General features: G+C 29.6%; 1 protein-coding gene across 1 annotated transcript in view; it reads left to right on the plus strand.

Annotated features, from left to right (window-relative positions):
• LOC129910309 (protein deltex-like) overlaps nt 1–12,993 on the plus strand; it is a 260,104-nt gene that overhangs the window by 130,803 nt on the left and 116,308 nt on the right. Inside the window, exon 2 of the mRNA XM_055987643.1 lies at nt 12,037–12,336. Coding sequence (XP_055843618.1) covers nt 12,129–12,336 — 208 coding nt within the window. The 5' untranslated portion in view covers nt 12,037–12,128. The remainder of the gene's footprint in view (nt 1–12,036; nt 12,337–12,993) is intronic.

Below are 12,993 nucleotides of genomic sequence, written 5' to 3' on the forward strand. Positions count from 1 at the left end.
TAAAATATCAATTACTGAGAAAATTTGATCGGCAATAAGATTTTACTTCACATAGTTTGAAAGAAAATTATAAAACAATTATTATATAACGTATAAAAGAGAAAATAATATCACCATTAATATATTTATAAAGAATATTCACTTTCAGTAAGAAGAAAAAAATATCATTTTAAAGAAAAAAGAAAGATAATATTTAAATTAATAAAAAAGAAAAAGAAAGAATTATCATTATAATAGACTTAAACGTAAAATTTAGTCAATATTGATAATTAAATTGTCAAAGTGAAATTTCTATTTTCAACCTACATAGTATTAAAAAATGTCATAATTATATGATAACACTGGTCAACAAAATTGAACTATTTTTTTGCCACAAGAACCAAGATAAACTATTCTAGAGGTTTTTGATGTGCTGAACTCGAATCTGAAGTCAGAAAAATTTGATTGGCCTCCGTTATTAATAAATGCTAATAAATGCTAATAAATGCTAAAAAATGCTAAAAAACGTCATTTTGGCTGTTTTCGAGCTTCTGTTTTTATGTGGGGTAATTCATTGTATACAAATTTGTAACTGTGATTATAAGAATAGATATTCTTCTTTCAAAAACTGTTTAAATTTTCCCGATATCTCTTTTATTGCTCGAGATATCTTAAGTTTCAGTTAATAAGCTAAAGAGAAACTAAACTTAATCTAAAGTTTTTTGCCACAAGAACCAAAATATACTTTTCTGAAGCTTTTTGGGTTGCTGAACTCGAATCCGCAATCAGAAAAATTCTATTACATATAACCGTTATAAAAAAAACTTTTTGTTTGCATTTTATAACGGTAATATTTCAAGAACGGAGGCCAATAGAATTTTTTTGATTGCGGATTCAAGTTCAGCAACCCAAAAACCTTTAGAAAAGTACATTTTGGTTCTTGTGGCAAAAAAAGTTTAATTTGGTTGGTCAGTGCTGTTTCTGAGTCAAAGACCACTCATTAAATTTTAAATATCTCGGGCAGTAAAAGAGATATCGGAAAGATTAAAACATTTTTTAGAAGAATAAAACCAGTTCTTATATACAAATTTTTTTCATAAGGAATTACCCCACATAAAAACATAACCTCGAAAACAGCCAAAATGACGTTTTTCGGCATTTTCTAACTGTAATATTTCAAAAACGGAGGTCAATAAAAATTTTCTGACTTCAGGTTCGAGTTTAGCACATCAAAAACATATAGTAAAGTATATTTTGGTTCTTGTGGCAAAAACCTTGTTGACCAGTGTAATCATATCAAAATTGATATTTTAATTGTTGGACGACTTTTGTCACTCAAAAATGTTAATTTGATAGCTGTTATTATCAATTTTTTTTTCGGTGTAGAGAAATTTTATGCTAGATTGGAGGATATACTTTCCATAATCCCCAACATTAGAAAACTGTGAATGAAAGGGGCTTTTTGAGAGTTAGGTACATCATCAGAGTAGAGTGTCTTTCTCAGAATCCAACCTTTATAACAAGGAATGTGTTGTTTTAAATAAAGAAAAATTTCAGTCGTCGGAATAGAAGTTCATCAAATATTTTATTGAACGGGTGAAAACGGAATAGTTCTTTTTCGGAATATCGAAAATTTTTCCAAGTAATGGGAAAAGGATAATTGGTAGGTATAGTTTTTGAGGAGTATGACATAAAAAACCTTTAGTAAAGTATTATTTAGTTTACTCATAATACAAAAAGTTTAATTTTGCTGTGCAGTGTTATCACCGACTGGGAAAGGATCAATTTGGAGGCCGTAACAAGTCCTGGTTATTGTTCCAGGATTGGCAAGAAAGGAATGTGCTGTTAACTGAATTGGCATTGTTTTCACTGAACTTATCATTGTGCTATACGACTGCTTGGATAAACTTAATTTTCTATGAATCTGGGAATTTTTGAATTTCTGATCTTTCTAATTTTAATTATACGTAATTCTTGAAAACGTTCATTATTAATAAATAGGTAATATTCTTGTATGAGTATAAGAAGTTTGTCTTTTAATTAATTTTCTATTTTTGATAATATTCTAAATCGAATTTTTCAAGGAATCCTGGGAATTCCTGAATAGGTACATCAGATCGATAATTGATGGCTTCTCTCTCTCTTTTCTGATACCGGATGCTATGAAATTTTTCACAGAATTCCTGAACATGATGTTTACACATTTGAGCTGATAGTTGTTGTTGTTTGTGCTAAGCTCTCTTCCCTTCCTTTTGTCTACAGTTTACGCATCCTTAATCTTTGAAAATAGTAGTTGAGATATCTTATCATGATAATATGGCATTTTGGAACTATGTATATGTATAAACTTTCAAATTGAAAAAGTCGGTTGTCACATTGAGAAGACTTACCTACTCAATATTTGTGATAATCATTTAAAACTACAAATATGATAAATGGAAAATTGGCTCAGACTTACTTAATCAGCTACAGCTGTTAATATGCAGAAATTAAATACCGTTTCTGCTAATTACTTTAATTCTTGCAAAATAATTAAAAGAGAAAAATGATACTGCAACAAAAATTAAAGTTATTTCACTTAAAATGCTGTAATTTTTTTTTTTTTGCTCATCTAAAGCATCAGATTAAAGTGCTGACAGCATGCAGATAGATACATTAGCATACATATTTATCAACCACACACACTTGCCACTCTATATTCTCAAGTAAATCTACATAAAATAAGGAAAAATAGACAAAAAACACACACATGCACGTGGTCTGTGTCTGGTTTTGTGTGTGGGGGCTTGTTATCTTTTACTCAACAAGCTTGCACCTCGCTTTTCAAACACAAAAAGAACTACCGCTCAAGGCCTGATGCGGATGCGGATGCAACAGCAACAACATTAAAAACACAGCCACAAGAGAATGCAAATTTTTTTTTTGGAGAAAAACTTGGTTAAATGATAACGTCACGCTTACGATGATGATGGTGTGGTAAAGAAAAGTAAAACAAAAAAAAGGATCCGGAAAATAAGTAAAACAACAAAGGGATAAATATTGGTGTATACGAGAACAAAAAAAAAAAATAATAATAATGCAAAACATTTCGCACACTCTTGGGGTGTTGTTGAAGTTGTATTAACAAAGAATCTGCCTGTCCGCAACGAATTGTTGTCGCTTGGTGTCGTGTTGGCGTTTGGCGAAAAGAAGAAAAGGAAACGGAACCTATTGTTTGTAGCTTTTTTTTTTCTTTCTTTTTTTTTTGTTCTTCTTGCAATGTACAAATTAGCCTCAAGGAAAAACCACTATACACATGCCCGCATCAAAAAGGTGTGATCTGGGCTGGGGGGTACGCGCAGTCCTTCATGAATCTGTGGCTTAAACTTTTTGCTATGTCGTCAATAGAATGAGATACTTTTTTTTGATAATATTTAATATTTCGTCGCCTCAGTAGCAAAGTGTAGCGATTTTATGAAGAAAAAATAAAAAAAAGCTGTTTTCTGGTCAAACTGTCATTAAAATGTTTCTTAAATTAAAGGCTTGAGAGTTTCATTTCAATGCAAAACAACACTTTTTTAAGCATTGCTTATAAAAACACAAGTAATTATTTATACGAAACGACATCAACATATACGTAAGTCTCTTTTTTTTATTTTCTTAAAGATTATAAAAAATGGAAATAAAACCAGTCCATAGAGGACCAAAAATTTACATATTTTTTTTTTGTTCTACGACTTTTAGCTCTTCACATGAACTCTAGATAAAAAAAAATTTTTAAGAATACAAATATTTAAAATCGGTTTTTGAAAGACTTTGATTTTGAGTTTACGATTTATTTTTTTGAGTCCAAATTATTTAAGAGCCAATTTTTTTCTTTAAAAGTGGATTTCAACTTGAGGATTTTTATTCTTAACTTGTGATTTTATTTTTCTTCACTCAGCTTCTGGTTTACTCAACTTTCGAAAATATGAGAGGTCGAGGGAGAAAAGGGTTTTCTGTCAAATGTCATATTTTTTCTTTCTTGTTTCAACTTTCGAGTTGAAGTCAACTCTCAAGTTCACCAACCCTCAAGTTTGCTTCAAATTGAACAATAGCGAATATGGCTATTTTAAATTAATGTCGTTTTCGATTGGTTTCACTCATTCTGAAATCCAAAAAAAAGTCTGAAATCTGAATCACTTACTCTTGACTCAATTCTGAAATTGGAAATTGTATATGTATCTGTACCTATTGCTATTGGTGAATATTCAAATAAAGGTTTTTTGCTTTTCTATAAGGAAATTTGGTTTGACGTTTAGTTATTTAAATATATTAGTGATTTTGATTGAATTCTGTTTTGAAATCGAGAAGAGAGTTTTTATTCTGAGAAGCATTCTTTCTGTCATGTTCGTGCGAATAAAACATTTTGTGAAGGCTTCTGAATAATTCTGAACACTTCCGGAGAGCCAATTGAAAACCACATAAAATTATGTGCTTCAGTTTTGACGCCTGGGTGAAAAGTGTAAAAATTCAATTTAAACAAAAGAGCTGACATGCAAACGTAAAAAATGTCAAATGTATTTTCAAAGCGTGCATCTGTTTTACATGACATTAACTACATAATTTTTTTTTTTTTTTCAAACCGTGCATCTGTTTGACGTGACATTTACTTTTTGACGGAGTATCAGGGTGTTTTCGAAACGTATTCTGTTTCGCTCTTCGGCTATGAACTGATAGTGTATAAAAAAAAAACCTCTTGGAGCAGGTCTTAAAAAGCTTCAAACAGACGTTTCCTCTAGGACCCTAATAACGCATTATATTGTTTTTGTTGAAATAAATTCACCTCCTCAACTTTTGTTCATGACAACGGTCCTTTATTTTTATTTCTTTCACTTTTTTTCTTACTATTCTTAAATCTTCCTTTAAAATGAAACAGTTATAGAAGAACTATGTAACTGCAAAACTATGGTAGTGTTTGATGCAGAGATGCATCTTTGCGGTCAAAACGTATCTTCTGCCTGCAGGCTACCCTGAAGGGCTTAGGGAATTTCATAGTAACACCAAAACGGAAACGAAAAATTGGGATGAGTTCCTGACTGTTGCAGTTTGAAAATAATTTTTTTCTTTTTTTTTCTAGAATAAGCTTTGATACAAGGAAAGCAAAAGGTTTTGGAAAAATGAAAGGAAGACAAAAAAAAAACAAACAAAAAAGAAAAGTTTCTGATATATTTGGCATTTCATTTTGTATTCAGTTCCGTTCTTTTCTCCTATCTGGTATAAAAGACAACAACTTTATTTAGGTACGTCTGGCATAGGTATGATCTTATTTGAAGAGTTTTACTTTCAACTGACTTTTTTTTTTTTTTTTTTGGATTCTCGAGTGGTAACCGTAACCGTTACCATTGCAGTTATACTATTCGATATTTGATTGCAATTTTGAGCGGTTTTTGTTTTCCACAGCTGGTACCTTCTACTCTGACCTATGATTTTGAATTTTTTTTTCGTATTTTTGCTTGTTTACACGAATCTATTGGATTTTCAAACATGATATTCTAAGGTATCTATACCTAGTGTATATTTGAAATAAAGTACGTTTCTAACATTTTGGTTAAACCGAACAAAAAAACATACGAAAAAGAAAACAAAAGGTCTTATGTGGATATTTATATTCCGGATAGGTACCTACCAACCTCATATAAAACAAAGCTTTTTTGTTAGATTTCATTTATTTAGCTGTCATCTATGTGTTATTTGTGGTTGGACTCAGTCTATCTTTGTATTTATTTTGGGAAATTGTTTATGCCATTTGGCTGTGTGATAACAACACAAATAAATTGTTAGCTTTTTGTATTGGGATTTATATCGACCTTGCTTTATAGATACACGTTCATGCTTATAGATACGAGAGGAGGAAGGTATATTGGTATGTAAATTTAGATACAAATCTTCCTTTTGCTCTGAAAATGAACCTCTCTCTTCGATTCTATATCTACCTTAACAAAGAACAGATATCTAAACCTAACCTATACACCTCCTACATGGTATAACTGGGGTTATTTATTTTTGTTTGGTATCGATTGGTGATTGTGGTATTAAATCTGTTTAATTTGATTTCTGTTTGCGATTGCTTTTAGCTGTTAGGTATATTCTCTTCCTCTGTTTTCTGGGAAAAGTCCAATTTCAGATATATCATCTGAAAATTGTTTGAAATTTTTTTTTGCACTCTTTTTTTTTTTATTCTGAACAGTGACAATAATTTTCTTTGAGTTCGATTAACAATTGCTTTTGGGAATAAAAAGTTTTAAGTGGGTAAACATAAATACTTAATTGAATTTAGCTGTTTGAAAATAAATACAACGAATCTAGTTCAAGCAGCGGCGTATTGAGGGGGGGGCTCAGGGGGCTCAATCTTTCCCATACAAATCGTATGGGAAATAGAAATTTGCGATGCGGCGGTACTAAATGTTAACATTAAGGGCTGAAACTTTTGCAGTATTTTTTTTTCGTCATTTCCAACAATATTTTCAACAATGCTTTGAACAAAAAAAAATAATTTTTTTTTTGAATCAGTCTAATACATATATATTTAGGATTAAACATCAAAAAGAATTTCATTCAAAATTGGTTTTTCAGACTTTCACGTTCTGCATTTCACTTTTTGCGTATTCACTTCCAGAAAGTGAAATAGGAGTTCTGCATTTTTTCACTCATTTAGATTTTCTTATCGAATTCAATTCAATATGTTACTGTTCGTGAATTTGGTGGCCTTTTTCAATGAATCTGCAATTGCAGTAATTTCACTTTTGAAAGGAAGATCCTTCAGTTTTGACAGTTAGAAGCAATTTCGAAGTTTTCGAATTCGATCGAAATGAAGAATATCGATATTTCATTTCACGTGAAATTGAAAAGTGATTTGAATTCACTTGCGGTCGAATTGCAGAACATGGGAGTAATTAACGAAAATATTGATGAGTATAGCTCAAAAACTCTTGACGTGATAGGAATTAATCTGTTAACAGTTTTGGATTCAGCACATGACAAAGTTCGAACGAAATAAAATGTACTTTTTTTTAAGGATGACACAACTTCTTGCTGTTTGTTTAAAATGTTTGGGACACAAGAACTTTGAAAAAACACTAGGTACTTTGAATGTGAAAGGAGGAGACAGTAGTACGAATCTGTCGAGAGCAGTCTAATGGTACTATACCAAAGATCAAAGATTAATAAAAAGAAATGAAAATTTTTTCGCACATTTACCCTCTAAAAATTTTTGAAAAATTTTCCAGCCCCCTCCAAAATTTTTTCTGGATACGCCACTGAGTTCAAGGTACAGGAGGGAGGATTTATTTCAGTTGATTAAATTCTTAAAAAAAACTTAAATTTTATGATCGAATCGATGAAGAAAAATTTCATCATTGAAATTTTCCATCGCATACATATTGTCATGTGACATGTGTGGGACTTGTACGGGACGTGTCCGGGACATGTGTTGGCCCACACATGTCCAGGAAACTTTCGGGATTTTCCGGGATATGTCTGAGACCATTCTGGGACATGTCTGGGGCAATTCCGGGACATGCCTAGGATATGTCTGGGATAAGTCTGGAAAATGTCTGGGACATGTAGGGTACAAGTCCGGGACATTTTCGAAACTTATTTTGATAGAAAACTGTATGATTGTAATATGTACCCTATAAACTTGTAGCTAGCCTTTGCCGTTTTTAAGTTAAATATGTACGGAAAGTCGATATTTTTGACATTTTACCTTTAATAAATGAAAATTACCGATCTAGATCTAGTTTCACATATTTAAATTTTCTGTGGAAAAGATTGGCGAATCCAAAAAATAGTATTTCTAGCAATACGGAATACACATCTAAACATGTATGCATGTAGTTTTTTTTATGGTTTAGTTTGTTGGGTTACACTTTATTTCAAGGAATTATTTTAAAAGTGGCCTTTATAACAATAGGTTTGAATTTTTTTTTTTTGTGAATATTTTTTTATAAATATTAGCAATGTGAAGCAAAACTATAAAACTAACAGTTCAAAACTACAGAAAAAAAAATGTTTTCATAATTGAACGCCTACGAAACTAAAGTAGCAATTTTGCATGAAAGTAACAGTTATATGCACATGCACTAGCAGATTGAAATGGAATCCCTTACATAATATGATTTTGATTGAGATGTGAATTTAAAAATACAAAATGTATTTTTGAAATCGATTTAATAAGAGGAATAATTTATTTTACATTCGAATCGCATTTTTCAACATCAACATGTTCATTTGTTCATGAATTTAAATATCTTGATTGTGTGGACTAAAAATATCGTACATACTTGGAAATAAAAATGCAATTATCTTTTAACTCTACCGCTTTATAGAGCATATTAAATTTGTATACAGGGTGTCCCACAGTCACCGCCCGAAATGAAAACCATGGATTCCTGAGGTCATTTTAAGTCGAAGTGGCAATTTTCTCGATTGGACCTATGGTATCCAATTATGGGGCTGTACAAAGAAAACAAATACCGAAATCATCCAAAAATTCCAAAACAAAGTCCTTCGTGGAATAGTTAATGCACCTTGGTACATAAGAAATAGCGATCTACATAGTGACTTACAAATAGAAATGGTCACAGAAGTTGTTAAAAAATACGCTGTATCGCATAATCAGAGACTGCAAAGTCATACCAATTTGAAGATTTCCTCCCGTCAAAAAAAAAAAAAAAATTCTCGTTTTCGTCCCGTTTTCGAGTTAAGACGGTTTTTATCATTTTTGATCTATTTTCCTTTAACTACCCTAATCTTTGCCAAACTACGTCTGATTCGAAAGATTTTTTTTGCAGCCAATCAAGAATTTATTACAATTTGAATTTGTCTCACAACTTTTTTTTCACTGCAATTTTGCATCAAACACAATTTTCTTCGTTTTTACACTTTCATATCATTTAAGTAAAAAAAAACACGTAAATGAGTATTAATTTTTTGCACATATTATTAAAGCCCAGTTTATTTTCTTGATAAAAATAATTTTTTTTGTTCATAAAAAAGATTACTAAAAGTAATTAAAAAAAATAAACAAACTGAGTGAATTAAAAAAAAATAATTTTTAGATACAAAATTAATTTAAATGAACTAAAAACTTTTTCTGAGCTATTGTGGTTAAGAAAAGAACAAATAGATAAAGCTCAGAAAAAGATTTAATTCATTTAAATTAATTTTGTATTTAAAAAATATTTTTTTTTAATTCATTCAGTTTGTTTATTTTTTTTAATTACTTTCAGTAGTCTTTTTTATGAAAAAAAAACTTATTTTTTTTTAAGAAAATAAACTTAATACTCATTTACTTGTTTTTTTTTACTTAAAGGATATGAAAGTATAAAAAACGAAGAAAATTGTGTTTGATGTAAATTTGCGGAGAAACGGTTGTCCGCAGAAAAAAAAAGTTATGAGACAAACTAAAATTGTAATAAATTCTTGATTGGTTGCAAAAAATCAGACGTAGTTTGGCAAAGATAAGGCGAGTTAAAAGAAAATAGATAAAAAATCATAAAAACTGTCATCTCTCGAAAACGGGACGAAAAAGAGAAAATTGCCACTTAAGTTTTTCGACTTAAAATTACTTCAGGAATCCATGGTTTTCATTTGGGGCTGTGACTGTGGGACACCCTGTATATATTTATGACATACCTAAATATTTTGTTTTTATAATTTTTAAAATATTATTTATATAGTTAAGTCAAAGGTCAAATTTCATTAAAAGTGCAACGTTCTGGTGTAAACTTTATGATTGATGATGATGAACTACCTGGAAAGTCTGATCTTTTCTTACAAAAACAATTTATCTAAAATAATAAAAGAGAAAATTTCCAAAAATGTATTTCATATACAATTTTTTTTGTAGAATAGGTTTTAACTTTTGAAGGACTTCAACTACTTTCATGAAAATTTAGATTTAGCTTTTGTTACCTTAGGTGATTGAAAAAGTTCAAAACAAAATAAAAAATTAGTAATTACAATTAATGTTGAAATACAAAAACAAAACTACTATACGCACCGTAATTAGTAATGTCAGAAGCAAACGTTCATTACCTATATGTATCAATTAGTAATATCTCATTAAAGGTCAAAAAAAGATTTTTTTGTTATTAATTGCTATTATATCTTTCCAAGCAAATACACAGGTAATTTAGTTTTATATATCAAGGGGCGGTATCATGAATGACACCTTTTACCATTTTCATCTCTAAATACAATTCTCTTACTCGTCAACAAATAACATTTCTCCCTCTCAAAATAAAAAAAAAATATGTATAAAAGCTATAAAGATACATTAATCGATTGACACGCACCTTGTCTGGCACGTATCGCAATCACAAAGCAATTATCATAACGTTATTAATATTTTTTTTTTTTTTAATATTCCTATTATGTCACATGCTATCCTTTCAATCCTTTATAAAAAACATAGATATACGAAAAGGATTTCGGTTGATTTCAATTTGGTTTCGTATTGCATGTCTCGAGGCATAATAAAAAAAACGTTTCGAAAACTAAATTGAAATAGGTACCTATTATTTTTTTTCTAATAAGTTTGAAAGCCTTGAAAAGATAAATTGGTTTTGGTAAATTTTTAACAGCTATAGCACGTTATAAAGGTTGTTAGAATAAAGAAGTCATGAAGTGTCCTTATTACTTCTTTGGTGGGTCTTTAAATTATTAAGTTAATTATTTATGTAGGTATGTGATAATGCCAAATTGGACTTTTGATTGTACGATGTACGGGGTTTAAATTAACTTCTCTATTTTGAGTTTGACAAAAAAAAACCTTCGAGCTTTTTAGGTATAAAATTTGTAAAACATCAAATAATGAATAAATTAAATAAGACTCACTAACTTTAAATACAAATTGTCATCGAATTGCATTTGGGTTATCAGATGTTTTTTATTTAAATTTTATTTTTTTTATTAACTATCAAAAAATTCTGAATTTAATTTAATATTTTCTTGGACCCCGGACAGGTTTCCCGAATTATATTATAAATAAAAAGTGTCTGCTTTTCTCTAAGCGATTTACTTATTTTGTGGGGCTCTTGTTTGGAAAAACCTTGAAAAGCTCGTCTGTGCATTGTTGCAGAGGTTTTCAAATTGAAATAATGTTAGTTTGTTGGCAGAAGTATCAATTCTTCAAAAGGAAGAAACGCACCGGTTTCATTTCAACTTCGAAAAAAAAAATCAAGATGTTTTAACGTTTGCCCTTGATCTTTAATATTTTTTCTATAGCCTTACTGCGTGAATGTGGAACGCCTTTTCTGCTTCTCTTTTTTCTATATACCCTCTTAATGACCAGAACGTCAAAACCACTAATAAATGTTTTTTTCTTACCTAAAAAATGTTTGCCTTTAATAGAACATGTTTTTCAATCATATCATCAGCTTTTAAACCCTCAATAAATCCTTTAAAGCTTAAAACTATAAATCACATTACTAATTTATTTATTTATTTTTTAATTTGTTATAAATCAGTGAGTGAAACTAAACGAATGTTATAAATGAATCAACCCTTTATTTAAAATATAAGTGCGACTAAATTGCGAAACAAAATAGAAATTAAATTAAAAATATTCATTTTAAATAAACCCCTTGAGGACATCAGTAAGCCCATTAGGTAATAACCTTTAATTAGGATCATTTATGTCAGTGGTGGTTGTTGAAGAACGATACCGGTAATTTTTTTTTTTTTTTTGTTTCTAAGGGATGACTGGTAGCAACCCTTTTTAAAAATGTTATTTTTTTTTATTTTGAAACATTATATCTTTTTGTGAGTTAAAGAGAAAAACAGAAAAAAAAGGTAAAAATAATGTTGCAAGGGTTATGCCAACCACTTTACTGAAAGAACACCAATAAATTACAATTATGTTGGTGCTTAGTTCAAACAACTCTGGGTGAGTGGTTTTGGGTTGGTGCCATATTTTGACATTAAATTTTGAATTATTACTTCCAAAAAAAAACTGATGTTTCTTTTATTTTAGAGCTTAATTTACCTTTGGAATTTTTGTCTGATTTTATCATTTTTCTTTCTTTTTTTCAGAAAGACTATTCAAATTCGATATGCCTGAATTTTCGTAATTGATTTAAGTTGGTTATTCATTACAAACGTGGACAAATAAAAACAAAGACAAAATGTCGAGTCATTCCGGGACCATTGGGCGGAAACGTGGCAGCGAATATTATTTTGGTGGAGAACAGATGCGACGCCAAAGGTCAGCGGAATGGCATAGTCGTCACGGATATAGCAGCAGTGAAGACGAGTATCAAAATAATACACAAACATCGGCTTTTGATACCCAGTTGTTGGCGTCGCTATTGATTCAAAGTCAGCAATTAGCAAGTGAGTATGAAATTGAATTACATATGTAATACAAAAAAATATATACATATTTTTTCGAATTTTTTTGCGCATTAGGTATACATAAATTGTATGTTTAAATAATAATTAATTATTTTATTTGAAATCCATAATGTGACACAAAACTGATAAATATCAGTTTTGACCGATGTTTTTAAAGGGATAAAGCTTTACTTTTTAATTGTTTTATCAGGTTGATTAGAAAATAAAAAATTTTAACTTTTTCAAAGTGGCTTCTAAGATTTTGTTAAAAAATTCAGTGATAGTTTCTGAAATTTGAATAAGAGTTTTTTTTTTGAAAATCATACATATAAACGGTCCTTGTTTTACAAAAGGTTTTTAGTTTTTGAATTTTTCCGAAACGACTGGGTCAATTTATATGAATTTTGTGCTTTCTTATAAATTAAAAATAAGATTTTGAAAAAAAAAATTACTTTAGGTAGGTAATTAGAAAAATAATTTTTTTTTAATACAATTTTTGAAAAAAAGTTATTGAACTTATTTGAAATTTTGTGGATTCTTTCACATTTATATAATGATAACTAATTTCAGACTTGATTGAATTTTTTTTTTCAAAAATTTATTAATACAAATTTTTTTTCTAAAAATACATTTAGTTAATAAAAAAAATCAAACTGC

The sequence above is a fragment of the Episyrphus balteatus genome, chromosome 2 (genome assembly GCF_945859705.1).
Source record: "Episyrphus balteatus chromosome 2, idEpiBalt1.1, whole genome shotgun sequence".
NCBI classification, from domain to species: domain Eukaryota; kingdom Metazoa; phylum Arthropoda; class Insecta; order Diptera; family Syrphidae; genus Episyrphus; species Episyrphus balteatus.